Genomic DNA, 23,627 nt, shown 5'->3' on the forward strand with positions numbered 1-23,627 from the left:
CGGTGCCGTGGCTGTGTCTGGCTGCCCCGCTCACCTTCTCCACAACCCCACTGTAGCCAATGCCCACCATGTTCCACACTCTGCTGCCTGCTGTTGAAACCCGCCATGTTCTGTGCGTGCCCCCTATTGGTCAGCACATGTCATAGTGACCAGTTGTTCGGTTGTTCTGCCGTTTGGTCTATTTGCACATTAGGGTTTTATATATATATTAGATATATAGACTAGTAGTCCTGTGCATGAATCCGTGTGCCAGTAGCTCACCAGTAGCTTGCTGCAGCCCTCCAGTAGTTGTCTGCCTGCTGTCCCACCCTCCTGTAGCTCCCTCTGCCCCCTTCCATGTCTCCCTCATAGCTTGCTGCCCTGCCTCCTCCTGTAGCTTGCTGCTGCTGGCTTATAGCTCCCTGCCCCACCCTCCTGCTGATCTGTGATCTGGTCATTATGTGGTCGGTTGTTAGGCTTCATGGAGTAACAACCATTTGCATATTACATCTTTATTATATAGGACTATTTACTTTTGTTCTCATCACCTTTCTCAACCCCTCTCCCTCTCAAATGTAAATGCCAGATGAGCAGGGACTTTTTTTTTCACCTTTAGTGGCTCATATGGGGTTCTTTTTAAAATTTTTTTTATTGATTTTAGAGAGGAAGGGGGAGGCAGAGAGAAAGAGAGAGAGAGAGAGAGAGAGAGAGAGAGAGAGAGAGAGAGAGAGAAACATCAGTGATGAAAGAGAGTAATTGATTGGTTGCCTTCTGCACATCCTATACTGCAGATTGAGCCGCAACCCATTGATTTTTTCCCATGACCAGGAATCAAACCCGTGGCCTCCATTGGTCAGCGCTCAACCACTGAGCCATACCAACTAAGCTGAGATTCTTTATAAATGTTTCTTGAAAGAATCATACCTCTTTGGTCATTGATTACTTTCCATGCCATGTTTTTGTTCAAAGTATTTCCTGACTGATATTATTCACATTGTCCATCTTTTGTTTACATTGCACTTAGAATAAGCAAATGTCTTAGAAACACTGTAATAGCTGTAAGAGACATTATCATGTCAAGTGCTTATTAAATTTTATTTTTCCTCTCTTAGTCTCTAAACAGGACTAATCCAATAGATAAACATATGGAGGTCCTGGTAAATAAGTATGAATTGTCTGCTGCACCATTTGCTCCTCAGATGTTTGGGGGTGCTGGAAAAGAGCACATGGAAAAATATGGTATGTAAAAGAAAACTTTACGGCTTATTGGTTAGTACATGGCGTATACTACATGTTGTATACATGTTGTATAGATGTGATGAGAAACAACAGGTGTTTACTAAGGAACTGTGGAATGTGCCAGGATATACAACATATAAAATTGTTTTTGCATTAAGTTGAAAAAATAGTCTGTATAGAACTTAGTTGTAGAGAACATTTATATATAGGACATCATAGTGGAAGTACCTAGAAATTGAAATAGGAAAACTAATGTAAATCTTATCTGCTTTAATTGTGGACTGTAAATTAGTTTAAAAATAATGAGACGCAAAGCTTGCTCTTGGTAATAGGTTTATATAGTGAAATTTTGTTTCTAGTACAAATTTTATTTGTAGTAACAGGTTTTTATTGTCAATTTTTATTTATTTACTAAAAATATATTTTATTGATTTTTTACAAAGAGGAAGGGAGAGGGATAGAGAGTTAGAAATATTGATGAGAGAGAAACAATGATCAGCTGCCTCCTTCACACCCCCTCTGGGGATGTGCCTGCAACCAAGGTACATGCCCTTGACTGAAATCGAACCTGAGACCCTTCAGTCCACAGGCCTACACTCTATCCACTGAGCCAAACCAGCCAGGGCTGTCAAATTAATACTTAGTACATTATCATCCGTCATTCCATAGTATTTTATGAGATTTAACTTTCATAATAGATTTTTCTTTTTTTCTCTTTTTAATATGTTTTATTGATTTTTTACAGAGAGGAAGGGAGAGGGACAGCGAGTTAGAAACATCAATGAGAGAGAAACATCAATCAGCTGCCTCTTGCATGCCCCCTACTGGGGATGTTCCCGCAACCAAGATACATGCCCTTTGACTGGAATCGAACCTGGGACCCTTCAGTCCACAGGCCGAGGCTCTATCCACTGAGCCAAACCAGTTAGGGATGATTTTTCTTTTGTAGGTAAACATATTAATTTTTGACTGATGGTGAATAATTGGCCGACTTAGCCAGTTAAAGCATGGAATAATACAGATAGGATTTTTATTTTTCACTGTATGACTGAACCAGTGCCTTGTTGTGTATTGTGAGATAAGAAGGAAAATTTTCATGCTTGAAAGTCCAGCACTCCTATTCTTTTTCAATTTTATTTTTAATTGATTTTAGAGGGGAGAGAGAGAGAGAGAGAGAGAGAGAGAGAGAGAGAGAGAGAGAGAGAGAGAGATTGATTATGAGAGACAATCATTGATTAGCTGCCTCCTGCATGCCCCACACTGGGGATTGAGCCTGCAACCAGGCATATGTCCCGAGTGGGAATTGGACTATGACCTCCTGGTTCATAGGTAGATGCTCAACCACTGAGCTATGCCAACCAGACCAGTATTCCTCTTCTTTGTAGGAAAAATATGCCAAGTTTGAGAGCGAAAATAAGGAATCAAAAAAATCTTCAAGGAGGAATGGTAGGATTGGATAAAGAAGCACTGCTAGTCTTTGGCTATAGAAATTTTCTTTTTTGTGCCAATTTCTTACCATTTAGAAAACCGATTCCAATCTTGCTTCCCTCCTTTCTCCAGGCTACCATTGACCACATCCAGTAAATACTTTTCAAACCTGATTGAACAGAAGCATTAAACCCTTTGATCACTTAAAAAAAAATCTTTTATCTTGGCTTCTGTGACACCTCATTCTCCTGGTTTTTCTTACCTCTTTGGCTATTCCCTGTCCATTTCTTTTTCAATTAAATAATTCACTTAAAACATTATTGAGCTCTCATATTTCAGGCACTGTTCTAGGCACTAGAATATATCGGTATGTTAGTCAAATTTTGCTGTGTAATAAACCACCCCAAAACTCAGTGATTTTAAACAACAATTATTTATTATATAGTTTACAAGTATGTAGATTAACTGGGAGCCAGCTCTTCTTATCTGGGTTAATCATATGACTGGAGATGGTTGGTTACAGGCTCTGTTCTGGTCTTATTTGACTGGGTCATATGTCTTACCTCCTCCACCTGAGACTAGAGGACCAGGCCTGATATATTCTTTTCATGGTGAAGCAGAAGCACCAGAGTGTAATCTGCAACATGCAAGTCCTTCTGAAACTTTAGTTGTTAACTATAGCAAGTTACATGGCAAACTTGCAATCAAGGGATAGGGAAACATACTCTGTTTCTATTGTGGTAGGAAACTGCAAAAATCAGACCGCCATGGACATTGAGGAAGAAAAAAGAATTAGGTACATTAATGCATTCACCCTCAGGCAATAAACAAACAGATGAGATTTGAGGTTTTTGCTTAAATTTCTAGTAGGGGAGAGACAATAATACATTAAAAAAAAACAAAAACAAAACTAAGATAGTTTCAGATAATTACTAGTTCTGTGAAGAAAATAAAACAAGGTAATATACTTGTGGGTAAGGGGAACAAACAGGGTAGTCAGTGATGGCCTCTGTTTTGGGGATCAAGAATAGAGTTAGTTGTTTAGTTATATTCTGATTTATCCCACTGATGAACTTTGTTGAAGACTCTTTGGATCTAACATAATAGTGATCACTTCCATCTTCAAGTTTGGTGAGAGTGCCTTTTTAATTTTCTAATCCAGTTTTTGGTAGAAATATTAGTTGGAGCAGCTCTTGGCTTTCGTGAGAATCAAAGCTTCCAAGTCTTTATCTTATTTAACTTGGTGTCTCACCAGGTGCTCATTTATACACTCATCACATCAGGTTAGCGGTTAGTTAACACTAGATATTTTTCTCTAGGATTATAATAATTAATCCATGTCTTTCATTTCCCAGTGTGTGTTCCATGGGATATTAAGCTCATAAAATACTCCATAATGGCCGAAACCAGTTTGGCTCAGTAGATAGAGCTTCGGCCTGCAGACTGAGAGGTCTCGGGTTCAATTCCTGTTAAGGGCATGTACCTTGGTTGCGGGGGGGTGCAAGAGGCAGCTGATCGATGAGTCTCTCTCATCGATGTTTCTAACTCTCTATCCCTCTCTCTTCCTCTCTGTAAAAAAATCAATAAAATATATTTAAAAAAAAATACTCCATAATGTGAGTCAGGGAACTGCTTCAAATTTTAACCCCCTGTTGAGCAGTCTTAATACATAATTTGGAGCAATAGTAAAGGCTCCTAATATCTTGCTGTAAAGAAATCCATTTAATTCTGTTTAAGCCAGTATTATCTAAACTTGACAGAAGAAACCTTATATTTTTAGCAACACCTAAAAGGAAAGCCCCTTCAAAAACAAAAGAAAAAACCAAATCCACACTACACTCTTTCCTTATCTTATCCCAAAAGAGGTCCTAAAAATTGTCTTGCTGATATCCAGATACCATGTTTCCTTTTATCTTCTCATCAGCTCAATAAAAAAGAAATTAATATGCCTTGTTCTTTGTGTCTGCCTCCTGATCATCACTCTATTGGAATGAAGTCACCAGTGTGGAATGGAATCTACCTTATTCCCTTTTTAAAATTAGAATTGAGAGAAGATTGGCTCAATTATATTTATGTTATTTCTGCTCTGAAGATCATTCTCCTTGACAGAGAAGATAGAGATAAAACAGAATTGAGGACTCTCCATATTACTGTGACATTTAAAAAAATATATTTATTTGTTTTATTTCAGGGAGAGAAAGGGAGAGGGAAAGAGAGATGGAAACATCAATGATGAGAGAGAATCATCAATTGACTGCCTCCTACACTCCCCTCTTCCCCACCAGAATTGAACCTAAAACTTGGGGGGGCAGGTGCCCTGCCTGGGAATCGAACCATGACTTCCAGATTCTGAGTCATACTGGCTTGGCCACTGTGATGTTTTTAACATAACATTATTAGCTCCAGTCAGTCGACTTAACATGACATTATTAGCTCTAGTCAGTCGACTTCTTCTCTTCCGTGGTCTTTCTAGCTTCGGAGGAGAATTCAATTCATTTTACAAATTTTACCTCATTAATATGCCTGCTTTTGCTTTCTTTCTTAAAAAAAAATAAAATATTTATTTTATTATTGTTTTATTTTTTACAGAGAGGAAGAAAGAGGGATAGAGAGAAACATAGATGAGAGAGAATCATCAGCTGCCTTTTGCACACTCCTTACTGGGGATGTGCCCACAACCAAGGTACATGCCCTTGACCGGAATCAAACCTGGGACCTTTCAGTCCGTAGACCGATGCTCTATCCATTGAGCCAAACCGGTTTCGGCTGCTTTTGCTTTCTTTCTTTCTTTGAGCCAAACCGGTTTCGGCTGCTTTTGCTTCCTTCCTTCCTTCCTTCCTTCCTTTTTTTTTTTTTTTTTTTTAAATATATTTTATTGATTTTTTACAGAGAGGAAGGGAGCGAGATAGAGAGCTAGAAACGCCAATGAGAGAGAAACATTGATCAGCTGCCTCTTGCACACCCCCTTCCGGGGATGTGCCCGCAACCAATGTACATGCCCTTGACGGGAATCAAACCTGGGACCTTTCAGTCCGCAGACTGATGCTCTACCACTGAGCCAAACCGGCTTCGGCTGCTTTTGCTTTCTTGACACTGTTCTTTAAACTTTCTGTTAAGGAATTTGAAAAACATACACATTTCTTGTTAGGACGTAACTCCTCAAAAGACCCTCTGTCTTATCATAGGAAAGAAGAAGAGCAGGCCCTGGAGCATAGTGTAAGCTGTAAAAGTCACTTCATCTGGGGGCTTTGGGATGTTTTGGCAGACTTCCTGAAAAATTGCTAGCAGTGCTTTTGTGTCTTAAAACCAATGTGGTCCCAGGCTATATTTTCTAGTTTTTGAACTTGCACCCTAGTTATAGTAGATAGAATAGGCCAGTTTGAATTATTTTCATATTATACAGGATGGGTTTGCAGTTGTGAGTACATGAAACAGATTATTCTTGTATTATTATTTATTAATTATTGTATTATTTTCCATAAGGACAACTGTATACCCTATTTTTGCCCTCCTGCATGCCTATTATTTGATTCAACTCATTAAATATACCCAAGTTTAATGATTAAGAAATATTGAATACTTATTGAGGGAGATACATTGACATCTTCAATCCTGATATCTGTGCAAAGGAAAATATAGAAATATGTAGCAGGACATTGAGTATCCATTGTAATATGTACTCACAAATAGTAGAAAAACATTAAGTCACTAATAGATATTTCTCTACAGGAACTAAAGTTGAACACTTTGCAAAAATTGGATGGAAAAATCATAAACACTCAGTTAATAACCCGTAAGTATTTCAGATATATGAAATATAGTGAAAATCTGAGTTATCTTGCTATATAACATGCAACTTTAATAATGTATTTTAATTATGCTACTGTCATTAACTCTTACTCTGGCAAAATAATATGGTTATTCATATCCTAAAAAATCATTTAAAGTAAAATTACATCATGTGTATTACTTGGAGAACCATTAAAAATCCTTTGCATTTCCTGAAACTTGTAAGGAACTGTACCAACATACTAGGAATTCACAGCAGTGTAGTTTGTTGGCTTTGAGGCTCCAAAGAGCAGCTCTTGATTTCCCCAGGGAATCAAAGCTTCCCAGTCTTTCTCTCATTTAACCCAGTGTCTAAGCAGGCTTTCATTTATCCACTCATTACAGCATTCTTCTAAGGCAGTGTTTCCCAAACTTTTGACATATGTGTACCCCTTCTATGATTTTCATAATGCTGAGTACCCCTCGTACTCATGAGAACGTAGAATTAGGTGCAGCTAAGCACAGTGCAGTGCATATCCCCACGAAACTCCGATGCAACGCGTACCCCCACCAAACTCTTCCCGTACCCCTGGGGGTACGCGTACCACACTTTGGGAAACACTGTTCTAAGGGAATGTTATTCACTCGATAGTATGTATTCAGTACCTACCATGTGCAAGCCATTGCTTTATCGGCTAGTGATGTAGCAATGAATAAGACTGCTAAGTATTGTACCTTGTTTGTGTGGATCTTCCATTACATTTTATAAGTTCTCAATTTTGTTGAATAGGCAAATGTTATTTCTGGATCAGAGTCTTACTATATAAAACTCTTTGAAACAGCCAAGAATTTCTAGGTTTGGCTCAAAAATTTCAGGTGCTAACTTCTTGCTTTGTTTGGCTAGTGAAGAAAGAAAATTCTATGTTTGCTGACCAGTCATTAGAGATACCCTGTTATATATTTCTAAGAAAGCTGAACTAAGAAACTGTTCTCAAGGGCTTCCTCACAAGTTATAAGAATAATGAAAGGCAGAGAGAATATGTAATAAGTAGTATAATATTAGAGATAACCCATGCCACTTGAGCCTTCAGACCTGTGTCTGTAACTTTCTTTTTTTTCCCTTCATTTAAAAAAATATTTTTTATTGACTTTTACAGATAGGAAGGGAGAGGGATAGAGAGTTAGAAACATCGATGAGAGAGAAACATCAATCAGCTGCCTCCTGCACACACCCTACTGGGTTATGTGCCTGCAACAAGGTACATGCCCTTGACCGGAATCGAACCTGGGACTCTTCAGTCCGCAGGCCGATGCTCTATCCACTGAGCATCTCGAAAAGTTAGGCTTCATTTTTTTTTTTTTATTAAGGTATTACATGTATACATATCTTACCATTGCCCCCGCCTCACACCCCACTCCCATACATGCCTTCACCCCCCAGAGTTTTGCTTCATAATACAGGCATACTCTATTGAATTATTGGCCACATGGTTGAACTCAAACTCCTGCCCCCCTCTTCTCCCTGGGTCAAACGCTGAAAAGCCCCAACTCTGTATTCACAAGGTTAGTCTTTCTCTTTCCGGTAAGCAGATTCCTGGGGGCCCCCATGCCCCCCAACAAGAAGCCCACAAGAATCACCCTAATAGCATAATGAAGACACTTTTATCACTCAGGAAGGTCCAAAGGTTTTAGAAGCTCCGTGAGGGTAACCCAGGACAGGATTTAGTCAAATTTTTGTTGTACAGCATATGGCATTTTGAAGTTAGGATTCTTTATTTTTTTTATTTTATTTTTATTTTTATTTTATTTTTTTTTGAAGTTAGGATTCTTTAAAAATTCAACTCAAACGACTTGTTTATTCAAGTGAACTTTATTGTAAACAACTGTTTATAAAAGCCCATCTTTTGGTTGTGAAAAGAAAACTTACATATTATTCTCTCTTTAATTTCTAGACCAGAACATCTTCAATAAAAAAAATTGTAATTGCTCCCTAACATTCTATAACTACTTGTTTTGCATTTAGGTATTCCCAGTTCCAAAAGGAATACAGTTTAGATGAAGTGATGACTTCTCGAAAAGTTTTTGATTTTCTGACTGTCTTACAGTGTTGGTAAGAAAAACATTTTAATACTTATTGAAGTTATTGCTTCTCCCTTCGCCACTTGGGTAAACCTTAGGCTCTGAATCTGGATATATCTTTTCTGTATCTTTTTCTATAGAACTACAATACTAATGCTTTGTCAGTGAGGTGTTCTCTGTGTCCCCACCAGTTGGTGGAAGTGGGCTTCTTGCAATGTCACAAGAAAAGGAATTTTCGGAATGAGGGATATTTATTTGCGTGGTATTAGGCCCCTGAATTTCCAAGGTCCCATCTCCCTGCGTCCCGCCAGGGAAAACGTCCAGCTGTGTCTTCAGCAGGGCTAGGATTAAAGTCACTGCCCGGAGCCTCTGTTCTATACTTGCACAGACCATTTTAGCATCAGGCCAGCTTAGCTTGTGTTCCCAGCTGCGGTTCATTGAGTGTGGGGTTCGCGTGGCTCTGGGCCATGTGTCTTCTAGGGCCACATGGTGATGGAGGGAACATGGAGAAGTGCAAGGAAGCAGGAGCAAAGCAAGGGGAGCAAGAGATAGAATTCCTTTGTCTGCAAATTTTAACCTTCTTAGATTTCCCATACTTGCAGTGGCTCCATTCCCTCTAGTCGTTTTCTTTGTTCCAGGCAAGATTGACGGCAAGCACCTTCCCTAACTGTCAGGACTATAGGGCAATGCAAGAAGCAGTACACCCTCTGAAATGGCTGTTTAGACTACCTGAGCACCGCTGTGTTAATCTTTCTCCTATGTCACCCACCCCCACTTGAGTGTGCATTCCCTCTTTGCCCAGTCCCTTCCCCCAATGATCTACAGGGAATGGACTGGTGGTTCCCTGGGAATGTGAAGTTGCAGCTTCCTGGTGAGGCAGCCCTGATGAACATGCTTATAATGTCTGGCCTTCTTTTCACTCCTCTCTATTATCAATCACCAGCTAATTACAAGGGTAACAAATGTAGTCCTCACTCTGGAGTGAGTACCCTTCCTTCCTTCTCCTGCTTAGAGAAGACTATCTCCTCTCTTGGAAAATTATATATTTTACTTTCTTCTTTCATGACTTCTACTACTTTATTTTAAGTGTATTTATTCATTTAAATATGACTTAGGAGGCCACTGAAGTCCCAAGATTTTGCCCTTTGTTTTCCCTGCTGTATGCTTCGACTGTAGGAAATTTTATTCTGACATAGTAGCTAAGAGTAAGCATAAACCAAGAAAAAAAATCATAGCTCTAATAATGGTAACAGTTATATCTTTTTTAAAAAAATATATATTTTATTGTTTTTTTTACAGAGAGAAAGGGAGAGGGATAGAGAGTTAGAAACATCGATGAGAGAGCGTCATCGATCAGCTGCCTCCTGCACACCCCCTACTGGGGATGTACCCACAACCAAAGTATATGCCTTTGACCGGAATCGAACCTGGGCCCTTTTAGTCTGCAGGCCTACGCTCTATCCACTGAGCCAAACCGGTTTTGGCAGTAACAGTTATATCTTAAAAATTGCTTGACAATATTTATTTCCTAGAATACTGAGTTAGCACTGCATAGGCCCTGCCTGTGCCAAGGTTTCACCTGGTTGCACCCTGGAGATACCGGCTGGGATGCAAGTGAACAAGTAGGGCCAGCTTTTGTCTCTTGCAGTACGAGGGTCTGCCCATGTATGCAGTCCGGCTGAACTCGCAGAAGGCTCAGTCATTTGTCACCTTCCTTCACAGCTTACTCTAAAGTAGGGGTGTCGAACTCAATCAGAGAAGGGGCCAAAATCTAAAATCCAGCCTAAATCGCGGGCCGAATGGTTTACTGAACAGTCATAAACTGTCATTGTGATGGAAACGCAGCGGAGTGCAGTGATGACAGCTTGGTGCGGGCCACATTGCAAGGCCTGGCGGGACGGATTTGGCCCGCGGGCCGTGTGTTTGACACATGTGCTCTAAAGGAAGGATCTATTTTAAGGAGATCTCAAGAGATTTAACCAAAGCATGGACTTTCTGGTATCCCCTATTCCATCCTTTTCCAGTTTTCGAAAGGATTCTAAGACTGAGCGGTTTGGGAGATAGCAGAGTTGGAGCTAGTTAGCCCCACGGCAGAATCTGTGCTGTAGTGGGATAGGAATGACCTTCCACACGTCTCAGAAGTCACCAGAAGATGCTACATGTACCTACAAGAGCAAGTCCAGACTTCTTTGCACTAAGAACTGTTTAAGAGAGATTCGCAGAGGCTAAGCAGTGACTGACAGCATTTAAGTTCTTGATAGAGGTTCAGCCCTCAGGAGGGAAGCACATGTAAGATTTAACTGTAGATATCACAAAGAAGACCATCCAGGGACTATCAAGCACACTCAGCCACCTCTTGTCCCAGAAAGAACTGCTAGTCTGAGATCTTAGGGTTGAGGTGGACCAGGTGTAAATACTTACTTTTATCTCCTCTTAGTCCCACTTCCGATGGTGCTGCAGCAGCAATTTTGGCAAGTGAAGAATTTGTGCAGAAGTATGGCCTTCAGTCCAAAGCTGTGGAGATTCTGGCACAGGAGATGATGACTGATTTGCCAAGCTCATTTGAAGAAAATAGCGTTATTAAAATGGTACATCTAAAGTTCTGTTTTATTAACAATCAAGGATTTTTGTTTAAGGATTTCAAGGTTGCTATAGGCTCTGGATTAATTTACTTGAAAAACAGTTTAGGAAATCTAATATTATAACCCATCCTTAAGAATCTGTTAGGGCTGTGGTCGGCAAACTGCGGCTTGCGAGCCACATGCGTCTCTTGAGTGTGGCTCTTCCACAAAATACCACGGCCTGGGCAAGTCTATTTTGAAGAAGTTGTGTTAGAAGAAGTTTACGTTTAAAAAATTTGGCTCTCAAAAGAAATTTCAGTTGTTATACTGTTGATATTTGGCTCTGTTGACTAATGAGTTTGTCGACCACTGTTTTAGGGGGAAATAACTGATGAGAACATATACCGTATTTTTCGGACCATAAGACGCTCCGGACCATAAGACGCACCAGTTTTTAGAGAAGAAAAAAAGATTCTGAAACAAATAGTGTCCTAAAATATTTTATGTGCATTAAAACCCAACATCACAGTCATAAACACATGTAATCAACCCTGTAAAGTAAACAGCAGCATTTAGAACCATTTTAGAGCTGGGCAAGCACACAGAGACCACACAGAGCCGGGCAAGTAAAAAAGCTTTTTTTTTTAAAGTATATGTGTAGGCTATATTTGGACCATAAGATGCAGGGACTTTTTCCCCCCACTTCTGGGGGGAAAAAGTGCGTCTTATGGTCTGAAAAATACGGTACTTCCTGGAATAGAGTCATATAACATTATATAATAACTTTATTTATTTATTTATTTTAAATATATATTTTATTGATTTTTTACAGAGAGGAATAGAGAGCTAGAAACATCGATGAGAGACATCGATCAGCTGCCTCCTGCACATCCCCTACTGGGGATGTGCCCACAACCAATGTACATGTCCTTGACCAGAATTGAACCTGGGACCTTTCAGTCCGCAGACCGACGCTCTATCCACTGAGCCAAACCGGTTTTGTTATGATAACTTTTAATTAACTAGATGTGCTTTTTATTTTTATTTTGAATTGGCTAAATATGCTTAGAACTCCAAGTTTACAAAGTGAAGGGGAAAACAAAGATTTTTTTCAGGGAACTTTATTGACACTTCAAAAAAATTATTTTAAAATATATTTTTATAGATTTTAGAGAGGAAGGGAGAGGGAGAGAGAGATAGAAACATTAATGATGAGATAGAATTATTGATAAGCTTCCTCCTGCTAGCCCGGGCCTTCCTTCATTCTGTGCTGCCCCTGGTGGTCAGCACACATCATAGCGAGAAATGGAATTCCCACTCGGTCGAACTCCCAAGGGGGAACTTTGTATATTAGGCTTTTATATAAATATACTAGAGGCCTGGTGCATGAAATTCATACACAGGTAGGGTCCCTAGGCCAGGCCGACGCTCAGGGACAATTTGGGCCTTCTGGCTGCCAGTTGGGGCCTTCATTCTGTGCTGCCCGTGGTCAGCATACATCATAGCAACTGATCAAACACCCAGTCTCCTGGTCGAACTCCTAAGGGGACACTTTGCATATTAGCCTTTTATATATATAGATATAATAAGACATATATATATATATAATATATAAATATATATATATATATTTATAAAATCTACCATAGTAGCAATAAACAATCATAAATGCTAAATTACAGTTTACAAATTTTTACAATGATGCTCAGAATTTGAAAATGTCCCTATAACTTGCCCAAGATCACAAAGCTAAGGTGCTAGGGTGTGGTAGAGGTGAAACTTATATTTAGGTTTTCTTATTATAGTACATTTGCCACTATGCTATAGTTTTTTAAAATAATATTTTTTTTATTGATTTCAGAGAGGAAGGAAGAGGGAGAGAGAGATAGAAACATCCACGATGAAGAGAATTATGGATCTGCTGCCTCCTGCAAGTCCCTCACTGGGGATCAAGCCAACAACCCCGGGCATGTGCCCTTGACCAGAATTGAACCTGGGACCTTTCAGTTACAGGCTGATGCTCTATCCACTGAGCCATACTGGCTAGGGCTATGCCATAGTTTTATTCTATGGAGAAAAGTTCAGTTTGCATGTTATTATCTGAGATCAAAGAGGTGTTAAGAGCATTGGTTTTGAAAAAATGTTTTTGAATCCCTAAAAAAATATTATTTATTTTCTTTCTTTTTTTTTAAGTATATATTTTTATTGATCTCAGAGAGGATGGGAGAGAGAGAGAGAGAGAGAAAGAGAGAGAAACATCAATGATTAGAGAGAATCATTAATTGGCTGCCTCCTCATGCCTCACACTGGGGATCGAGTCCACAACCTGGGCATGTGCCCTGACTGAGAATCAAACTGTGAATTCCTGGTTCATAGGTCAACACTCAACCACAGAGACATGTCAGCTGGTGAAGATTGTTTATTTTCATACTAGAGGTCCAGCTTATGAAATCGTGTGGTCCCGCCTACTTGCTGTGCTGTGCTCATAGCCCCACCCACTCACCCTCCACATTTGCTCATTTTCTGCCCTGCCTGCCTGCAGCCCGCCTTACTGTGATCAAAGCCTGTGGGCCATGGGGGAGGGACCAAGAGGTGCTCCATGCACCTCCTGGTGACTTGTCATTTGATTGTTCCAGCGTTATGGCCACTGGCCTTTTATAATATAGATAAAAAATTCTCCCATTATTTTTAAGTGTATCTGAATCATACTGATCTGTTGATAAATCTCTTCAGCCTGTTTACCACAACTATACATTGTGAATGAATAGAGTTTTATAACTTAACATATGTCCTATAGAATTATAAGTCCTTTTACATATTTGATTTTATCTATTTGGTTTTAAATTTCGTCTTTTATAGTACCAGACTTAATATGTGTATTTTCCCTCCTGAATATACTTTTATTTGAACTCTCTGTAAAATATAGAATCAACCCTAACTGGTCTGACTCAGTGGATAGAGTGTCGGCCTGCGGACTGAAGGGTCCCAGGTTCGATTCTGGTCAAGGGTATGTACCTTGGTTGCAGACACAACCCCAGTAGGGGAGGTACAGGAGGCAGCTGATTGGTGTTTCTTTCTCATCAATGTTTCTAACTCTTTATCTCCCTCCCTTGTTCTCTGTAAAAAATTAATAAAATATATTTAAAAAATAGAATCAATAGTTATTTCAATATGTGTGGCCAATTTTCAGCTGTTAAGTTTATGCCTATTAATCTCATATAATCTATATTTATAAAAGACTAAGTGACTGGTCGACCAGTTGACTGTTTCACCAGCTGACCATTCCATAACAGCTGATATAACTGGTAGCCATCATATGCATTGACCACCAGGGGGCAGATGCTCAATGCAGGAGCAGCTGAGCTGTGGTGACTTGGTAGCTGTGGTTCTTGGGTGATGCACCTGGAACCAGAGAGGGATCCCGATTCTGGGGTGCTTCACACAAGAACCGCCCTCTTGCAATCCGGGATCCCTCAGGGGATGTCAGAGATCTAGTTTCAGCCCTATCCCCACAGGCCAACCCAAGGACCCCAGTGGTGCATGAATCTGTGCACCAGGCCTTTAGTCCTTAAATAAAAGTTCCAGTTTTGATGCATTTTCTTTATTTATATGTGATTTTGGTTTTAGGTTGGCTTTGATATGAGTAAAGAAGCTGCCAGAAAGTGCTATGAGAAATCTGGCCTGAGACCAAGTGATATTGATGTCATAGAACTTCATGATTGCTTTTCTACTAACGAACTCATTACTTATGAAGCATTGGGACTCTGTCCAGAAGGTACTATCTTTCATGAGATGCATATTAACTTAGTTTCTCTGATAAATTTTCATTTTCACGATAAAGAAAAGAATTCATAGTTGCTTTCCCCTCCATGTTGCCTTTGCCACACTGCAAAGTGAATGTAAGCTACCTCGATATTGGACTTTTAGAACCTGTAGTTTTACATAATACCAACAGTGAAATAACAGGGTATACAAATAATTTGTATTATGTAAGTCAGGGATATTTTTAATGTTCTGTTAAGTGGGGGGGGGGGGGGGGGGGAAAGAAGGATATAAAATTACACTTGTACTTTGATATTTCAAATTGTGTTTGAAGAAAGAAAAATGGAAAGACTAGTTTGTGGGATCTGGAGGATTTTTTATTTTCACGTTTAAGGTGGTTGTACCATTTTCCATTACTACCAGCAATGTATGACAGTTTTAGTTGCTTTACATTCTTATCAATTCTTGATGGGGTCAGTTTTTAAAAGTTTAGCCATTTTAAAGAGTATGTAGTATGTCTTATTTTCATATCACTGATGACTAATGATGTTGGCATTTTTTATGTGGTCATACATGTATTTTTTGTGTAAAGTGTCTGTTCAGAACTTTTGCCCTTTAATTATTGGGTTGTTTGCCTTCTTTAAGAGTTGTAAGAATGTATATATAAAATCTGGATAAAGCCATTGGTCTGATATGTGTATGCAGTGAACATTTTCTCCCAGGCTGTGCCTTGTCTTTTTGTTTTATTAATAGTGTTGCTTGAAAAACAGCTTTTTAAAATTTTGATGAAATGCAAATTATCAATATTTTTAATGGTTTGTGTCTTTTTATACTCTAAGAAACTTCTGCCTATGTCAAGGTCATAAAGATTATCTTCTGTTTTTATTTCTAATTTTATAGATTTAGATGTTATATTTAAGCATAAAATCCACTTTGAGTAAATTTATAAAAGTCAATATAAATCTTTTTTATTTTATACACATATCCAGCACTACTTGCTGAAAAGATTTTTTCTCCACATTGAATTGCATTGGCACCTTTGTTCAAAGTCAATTGCCTATTATATGTGATGGACCCTTTCTTCTGTTCCATTGATCTTCATTCTTTTTTAAAAATATATATATATTTTTGATTTTTTTAGAGAGAGAGGAAGGGAGAGAGACAGAGAGATGTGAGAGAGAAACATCAATCAGTTGCCTCCCATATGTACCCCAACTGGGGACTGAACCTGCAACCTGGGCATGTGCCCGACTGGGGATTGAACTGGTGGCGATGCTCAACTAAATCACCCACCCTGGCCTGGGCTTATCTACATTAAAAAAAAAAAAAAAAAAAATATATATATATATATATATATATATATATATATATATATATTTTTTTTTTTTAATTGATTTTTTTACAGAGTGGAAGAGAGAGGGATAGAGAGTTAGAAACATCGATGAGAATCATCGATCAGCTGCCTCCTGGGGATGTGCCTGCAACCAAGGTACATGCCCTTGACCGGAATCGAACCCGGGACCTTTCAGTCCGCAGACTAATGCTATATCCACTGAGCCAAACCGGTTTCGGCCTGATCTACATATTTATCTTTTTACCAATACCAAATTATTTTGACTACTGTAATTAATTATATAGTACTGTAGTGTATAGCAAGTCTTGAAATCAAATAAGGTAAGTTCTTCAACTTTAGTCTTTTTTGAAAAACTTATTTATTTCCTCACCTGAAGATATGCTTTTTATTGATTTTAGAGAGAGAGAAAGAGACAGAGAGAGATAGACACACACACACACACACACACACACACACAGAGAGAGAGAGAGAGAGAGAGAGAGAGAGAACAGGGAGAGGGAGAGGGAGAGAAAGAAACATTGATGCGAGAGAGAAACACTGATTAGTTGCCTTCCGCATGTGCCCCAACCAGGGATCAAACCTGCAACCTGAGTGTTCCCTGACTGGAAATTGAACCCGCCACCTTTTGGTGTATGGCAGTGGTCGGCAAACTCATTAGTCAACAGAGCCAAATATCAACAGTACAACGAATGAAATTTCTTTTATAAGCCAAATTTTTTAAACTTAAACTTCTTCTAATGCCACTTCTTCAAAATAGACTCCCCCAGGCTGTGGCATTTTGTGGAAGAGCCACACTCCAGGGGCCAAAGAGCAGCATGTGGCTCATGAGCCGCGGTTTGCCGACCACTGGTGTATGGGATGATGCTCCAACCAACTGAGCCACACTGGCCAGGGCCGACTTTGTTCTTTTCAAAAATAATTTTAGTTATTTTAGGTCCTTTGCATCTCTAAGCACATGTTAGAATTAGTTTGTCAATTTCTATAAAAACTTGCTGGAATTTTCATTGAGACTTCTTTGAATCTATAGATCCATTTAGAGCCAATTGTCAGCTTAACAATGTTGAATCTTCCAGTCCATTAGGTGGTATGCATTTCCATTTATTTAGCTTTATTTGGAAAATTTCCTAATGGAATATTATTTAACTATAAAAAAGAATGAAAATCTTGCCATTTGCGTTAACCCGGATGGACCTTGAGGGCATCATGCTAAGTGAAATAAGTCAGAGAAAGACAAATACCAAATGATCTCATTTACATGAGATCTCAGTTAATGGAACTTGAAAACAAAACAAAAAACCAAGCTCATATATACACTGAACATATCGGTGGTTGTCAGAGGTGAGGGTTGGGGTATTGGGCAATTGGGCAAAATGAATGAAAGTAAGTAAAAATATACAAACTTCCAGTTATAAAATAAATAAGTCATGGGGTATGTAATGTATTACTACATTACATGGTGACTATCCTATATAATAAAAGGCTAATATGCAAATTGAATGAAAGACGAAATGAGCGGTCGCTATGACGCACACTGACCACCAGGGGACAGATGCTCAGTGCAGGAGCTGCCCCCTGCGCTCCCACAGGGGAGCGCCGCTCAGCCAGAGCCTGGCTGACGGCTGGCAAACGGAGCGGCAGTGGCGGGAGCCTCCCCCACCTCCAGGGCCGCGCTAAGATGATTGACTGCCGGCCTCTGGACATCCCCTGAGGGCTCCTGGACTGCAAGAGGGTGCAGTCCAGGCCGAGGGACACCCCCCCCTGAGTGCACAAATTTCATGCACTGGGTCTCTACTAGTTAATAATACTGTATTGTATATTTGAAAGTTGCTAAGAATATAGATTTTCAAAATTAACATCATAAGAAAAGTAAGTTTTGTAACTACATTTGGGGATGGATGTTAACTAGACTTATCGTGGTCATTTCACAATATAGACAAATGTGGACTCATTATGATGTATACTTGAAACTATTAATATAATGGTATATGTTAATTATATCTTGATTAGATTTGATTATTAAATAATGCAAGTACATGTGAAATAATTAGAATTAAGGCCTGACAGAATGAGTGCTTAAAAGCTATTAGCTGCCTCTGACAACCACCATTATCCTCATTACCTCAAGATTTCACCTCTCATTACTTTATCAGAAATATCATCTGGAGGAATAATTGATATAATGCATGCTTTTTATTTACCTTTTTACCATTTGAGAGGATGTCATGGGAATTTATAGGCATGTTGAAGTTGCTAAGCATGTAATGTAATTTTTTTTTAAGTTTACATTTATGGCTCAACAGTATTTTCAGCCATTTCCTTTTATTTCATAAAGTACTCTTTTTTCTGTCCCTCTCCCTCCCTCTTTCCTGTTTATTAAGAATATTTGTATAGTATAGGAGAGTACAGTTAAAAATGTAGGGAAATGAATATAATTTGGCAAAGTTATAAATTTTTAAAACGGATATAATTTAGTTATAGTATTGTAAACATTTCTTTTGATTCTTTGAATTTCTATTATACTTGTAGCAATTTTGGAAGCCAAGAACTCTTAGGAATTAATAGATGCTTTTTTTTTTTTTAAGGGCATATGTGAAGTTTTATGATGGTTTATCACATTAATATTTTACAATCAGGCTTTAACATACTTTTATCTTTTTTTACACAAGATTAATATCCTGCCTGAATTAGTTTTATTACATGCATTTTCTTTTTTTTCACATTTTTTAATTAAATTATTATCTGTGTACATATTTTAACATAATCAATGAAAAAAATAGATGCTTTTTTCATATAGGAAATGTTCAGAAAATATATGCCTTTATTACTCAATATTTATTACCTAAATTTTAAATGTGCTTACATCAATTTGATGTTTGCTTGAGCTGTTAAGAAATGTTTGCTGTAAGAAATTCATGGCTCTATGGAAGTTTAAAAAACAAATAATTTGTTTCAGTGTTATTTCTAACATTTGTGAATATATTTTCCCTTCTATAGGACAAGGTGGAAAACTGGTTGATAGAGGAGATAATACTTATGGAGGAAAGTGGGTCATAAATCCTAGTGGTGGATTGATTTCAAAGGGACACCCACTAGGAGCTACAGGTAATGCTGCTCAGAGAGTTCACATACTTTTTGTTATCATTTGGTGTAGGTGTGAATGATTAGTCATTGATTTGAAAATTGTATTCTCTAAACTTGGTAGTGAGTGCTTTAAATGATTGTTTAGCCAAAGCATTATTTTATTTTTCTTTAAGTACAGGATACTTCAGTGACCTTGATTAATTGATGAGAATTTGAATTAGTTGATATTCGAAATTTAACAATTTGTATTTTTTAAAGTTTGAGGATTTTCAAATAAGTGTAAAACTTAATTAACAAGATATTTCCAAATAGAGATCTGGATAGACCTGCTAGATATGAATCATTTGAAATGAACACCTTAATTATATATAGTTATATATGTGGTTGGTGTTGCAAGGAAATTTTTTTCTTTTGAGAGAACTGAACTAGAACTTATGAAATGTGAATTTTATTATGGCTGTACTACTGACTGGTCGTGTGATTCTTTTGATTAATTACCAGTTACTCAATCACTTTAATTCCTAGTTTCATTAATTATAAAATGAAGGAATTATACAAAGAAATTTCTAAAATAACTTAGTATTCAAATTCCGGGACTTATTTTTATATAGATAGGTGAGTTTTATATTTTTCCATATTATCTTACATTTGAATTAGTTAATTTAGCAAAATTTTATAAATTCCAAGATTCCAAAATACATATGTTAGGATTAATAGTGTAGTAGTATTCATTACAGCAGTTAATTTTGGTTTATTGCTGTTTATCACTCACATTTAGTGAGCTTTATAATTTAGTAGAGAAATAGATGTACGTAGATAGATGGAGAGTAAGAGGGAGAGACAGTAAAATATCTACACACAGGTAGTTGCAGTATAATGTGCCACCTTGCTTTTTGTTTTCTGTCTTGTCTGTTCTTTGGTTCCTTTGTCTTTTTCATGCTATCTTTTTATTAATTGGGTAATTTTTAGTATTTTATTTTCTCTCTTTTATTGGATTATTTCTTTTTTCTTATTCCTTAGTGTTTGCTCTAGAATTTACAATATGATCTTTAAATTTATCACAGTCTATCTTCAAATAATATTATAATACTTCACATAAAATGTAAGGGATTTTTACAGCAGAATATTTACATTACTCCCATCTTATTCTTTGTGCTATTATTGTATTTCTAAATATGTTATAAACTCCACAACATATTATTATTTTTATTGCTTTAAGTAGTTTAATATCTTTCAGAGAAATCTAAAAGTGAGAATGAGAGTGGTGTCCTTGGGGGTGGAAAAATAACATTTGAAAATACTGTCCTTTATAAAGTACCAAGAACAGTGGCAAAAATTGTCAAAATTAACTTTTTTCAGAATGTTGGAAATTAACCAGTGGCTTACAACAATGTAGGAGAATATTTATTAAAAACAAATAGCTGGAGAGAAAGATCAAAACAACAGCAACAACAAAAGAAATCATTTAATTTCTGTACAAACAGCAAGCTTTGTGGCATTTTGACTTGTACCCTCCTGTCCCCAGCTCCATGGTAGCCTTGAAAACCAACAGCCTGCAGGCATAGTGAAAATAAATAGTTGGCACTGGCGGAGTCAGAACCCCATCCTCAGAAAATTGTCACTATGTGACCTGTCATTCCCTGGGAAACCCTACTCAAAAGTCTTGTTTTAATGTAACCTAACTGAGAACTTGTCATGTGCAAACAGTGTTTTCCCAGGGCTTGTTAAGAACAATCAGCAACAAGGTGCCAATAACAATTGGGGGGGAAAAGCAAACCAACAAAAAAACATAAAAAGAAAAATCTGGGCTATGAGATGTTTGAAGGAGGCTTTGGAAATGTGTGACATATTCCTAGGACTCTAGGACAGCAGTTTTCAACCGGTATGCCAAGGCACACTGGTGTGCTGCAAGAATTTTTAAAACATGCAATACCTGACCTCTTTTCCCTTAGATCAAGCATGTCAAACTCAAAGGCTAACATGGGCCAAATAAACAAGGTTTAAGTGTACGTGGGCCACAAAAAAAAGCAAAAGCTTCTATTTTCATAGAAAAGTAGGTTTATTTCGATAGAGACATGCTGAATACAAAGGGCTAGAAATAAATGAATAATCTTTAACATAAAATAATAGAATATTTTAAAATAAAAATTAATATTTTTTCTTGAACATTAACTTACCAGACACTGGATAACTGCACAAATTAATAAGCATAATGCAAATAAACCTATTTTTCTTGTTCTCTGAAAGTGAAATATTTCCTGTTGCACACACCAAATAAGTCAGTCCAAGACTAATAATGTGGCAATTGGCTGCTAAAATATTCGCTGCTAGTATTAGTGGAGAGAATTGGTGAGCCTGTGTGTAAGGTGCGTAAGGGAATTGAATGCAACATGATTATAGTAATCAGTCACTAGCGAATGTTGTAGTTATTAATAATAATGTATAACAGGATATTATAAAAATTAAGTTACCAAATTTTTATTAAAATGTTTCTTACATACCGTTATATTGGCTTGGCGGCAAAAATATTTATTGTGGGTTGCATGCAGCCTGTGGGCAGTGAGTTTGACATGTTTGCCTTAGATTGTCAAATTAAAAAATGACAACCTCAACACAACCCAGTATGAATGAATCAAAATTATACCTATTTTTTCTGGTGTGCTGCAAAATTTTAGTAATCAGTTTATGTGTGCCATGAGATGAAAACAGTTGAAAATCCCTGATCTAGGACACCAACTACATAATATAAGGCTACATGTATGCCCAAGCCTCTGTGTGTGCTCTGGAAGGACAATAGAAGGTCCCAAGAGCTTACCTCTGGCTAAACTTGGGGCTCTGCATAAGCAGCAAGTAAATGCTCAAGTGGAGGAGATCCAAGATGGCTGCGCCCAGGTGAACACCTAGCCGCAGCCACACACAACAATTTCAATAAAATACAACTAAAATATAAAATGGACATTGCCCAGAACTACAGGAAGGTTGACTGACTGGAAATTCTACAGCGACAAGCAAGGAGAAAACCAGAAGGAGGCGCGGAGGAGCTGGAATAGCCCAATGTACGGAGACACGCAGCGCGCGGAGAGAACGGAGCCGGAGAGGAGGGAGGCCGAGTGCCTGGCTGGCGTTCCCTAGCGGAAAGGAGATAAAACTCTGACTGTGCTGGGCCCCCGACTGCTCTGAACTCCAGTTCTAGGCCAGACCCTGGGGACTCAGGCTCAGCCATAGGGAGCTGGGCTGTAAGGCGGAACCCCGGGGAGCAGCGAAAGGAGGTTCTGGAGGCGCGCACACTGCCGTGGGATTGCCCTGACGGGAAGGAGACTGGGGCTCCAGACTGCTGTGAACACCACCTCCAACTCCACTTCCAACTGAATTGAACCCCAATACCGGCTCATTGTGGGAGAGCATAGACTGTTTGGCAGCAGGCTAAAATCAAGGGCACCTTTCTCTCAGAGGCGCCGGCAGCTAGCACTGAAGGACCCACATAGGGCGGGGCTGACGGAAGCCAAAGCTGCAGGCTCCACCCTGTAACCCGTCCCATCTGTAACTGCGAAATGCGACAACAAAATAGATCACAAACGAAAGAAATGGAGAACAAAAAGTCGGGATATAGAGTTCAAATCTACGCTTATAAGGGTTTTCAAGAATTTCCTAGAAAAGATGGATAAGGCCTAGGGGAATATGAAAAGAGATAGAATTAATAAGGAGTCAACAAGAAATGATAAGGGATCAACAAGAAATAAAGAATACATTGTGTGAAATAAAAAATATTTTACAGAGTCCTAAAAACAGAAGGGAAGATCGCAAGAATCAAGTCAAAGATTGGAACATAAAGAGCCAGAAGACACTCCTCTACAGAAGCTAGAAGGCAAGAGAATCTAGAAAATTGAAGATAATGTAAGAAACCTCTGGGACAACTTCAAGCGAACCAACATCAGAATTATGGGGGTCCCAGAAGATGAGAGAGAGCAAGATATCGAAAACATACTGAAAGAAATAGTGACAGAAAACTTCTCCCACCTGGTCAAAGAATTAGACTTACAAGTCCAGGAAGCACACAGAACTCCAAACAAAAGGAATCTGAAGAGGACCACACCAAGACACATCATAATTAAAATTCCAAGAGCAAAAGACAAAGAGAGAATATTAAAAGAAGCAAGAGCAAAGAAGGTAGTTACCTATAAAGGAGCACCTATACGATTGTCAGCTGACTTCTCAACAGAAACCATGCAGGCCAGAAGGGAATGGCAAGAAATATTCAAGGTGATGAATAGTAAGAACCTACAGCCAAAGATAATCTATCCAGCAAAGCTATCACTCAGAATCGAAGGTCAGATAAAGAGCTTCACTAATAAAAAAAAAGTTAAAGGAGTTCATCA

At 38.4% G+C, this 23,627-nt stretch overlaps 1 protein-coding gene across 2 annotated transcripts in view; it reads left to right on the plus strand.

Moving 5' to 3' along the window:
- Positions 1-23,627, plus strand: part of SCP2 (sterol carrier protein 2) — a 94,160-nt gene that overhangs the window by 21,698 nt on the left and 48,835 nt on the right. For both annotated transcript variants that reach the window (XM_036447658.2, XM_036447656.2), the window contains exons 6-11: positions 1,092-1,218; positions 6,376-6,439; positions 8,438-8,524; positions 10,931-11,081; positions 14,682-14,829; positions 19,165-19,272. In XM_036447658.2, the coding sequence (XP_036303551.1) occupies positions 1,092-1,218; positions 6,376-6,439; positions 8,438-8,524; positions 10,931-11,081; positions 14,682-14,829; positions 19,165-19,272 (685 nt within the window). The remainder of the gene's footprint in view (positions 1-1,091; positions 1,219-6,375; positions 6,440-8,437; positions 8,525-10,930; positions 11,082-14,681; positions 14,830-19,164; positions 19,273-23,627) is intronic.

Source organism: Pipistrellus kuhlii, unplaced genomic scaffold, assembly GCF_014108245.1.
Source record: "Pipistrellus kuhlii isolate mPipKuh1 unplaced genomic scaffold, mPipKuh1.p scaffold_m20_p_2, whole genome shotgun sequence".
Classification (NCBI taxonomy): domain Eukaryota; kingdom Metazoa; phylum Chordata; class Mammalia; order Chiroptera; family Vespertilionidae; genus Pipistrellus; species Pipistrellus kuhlii.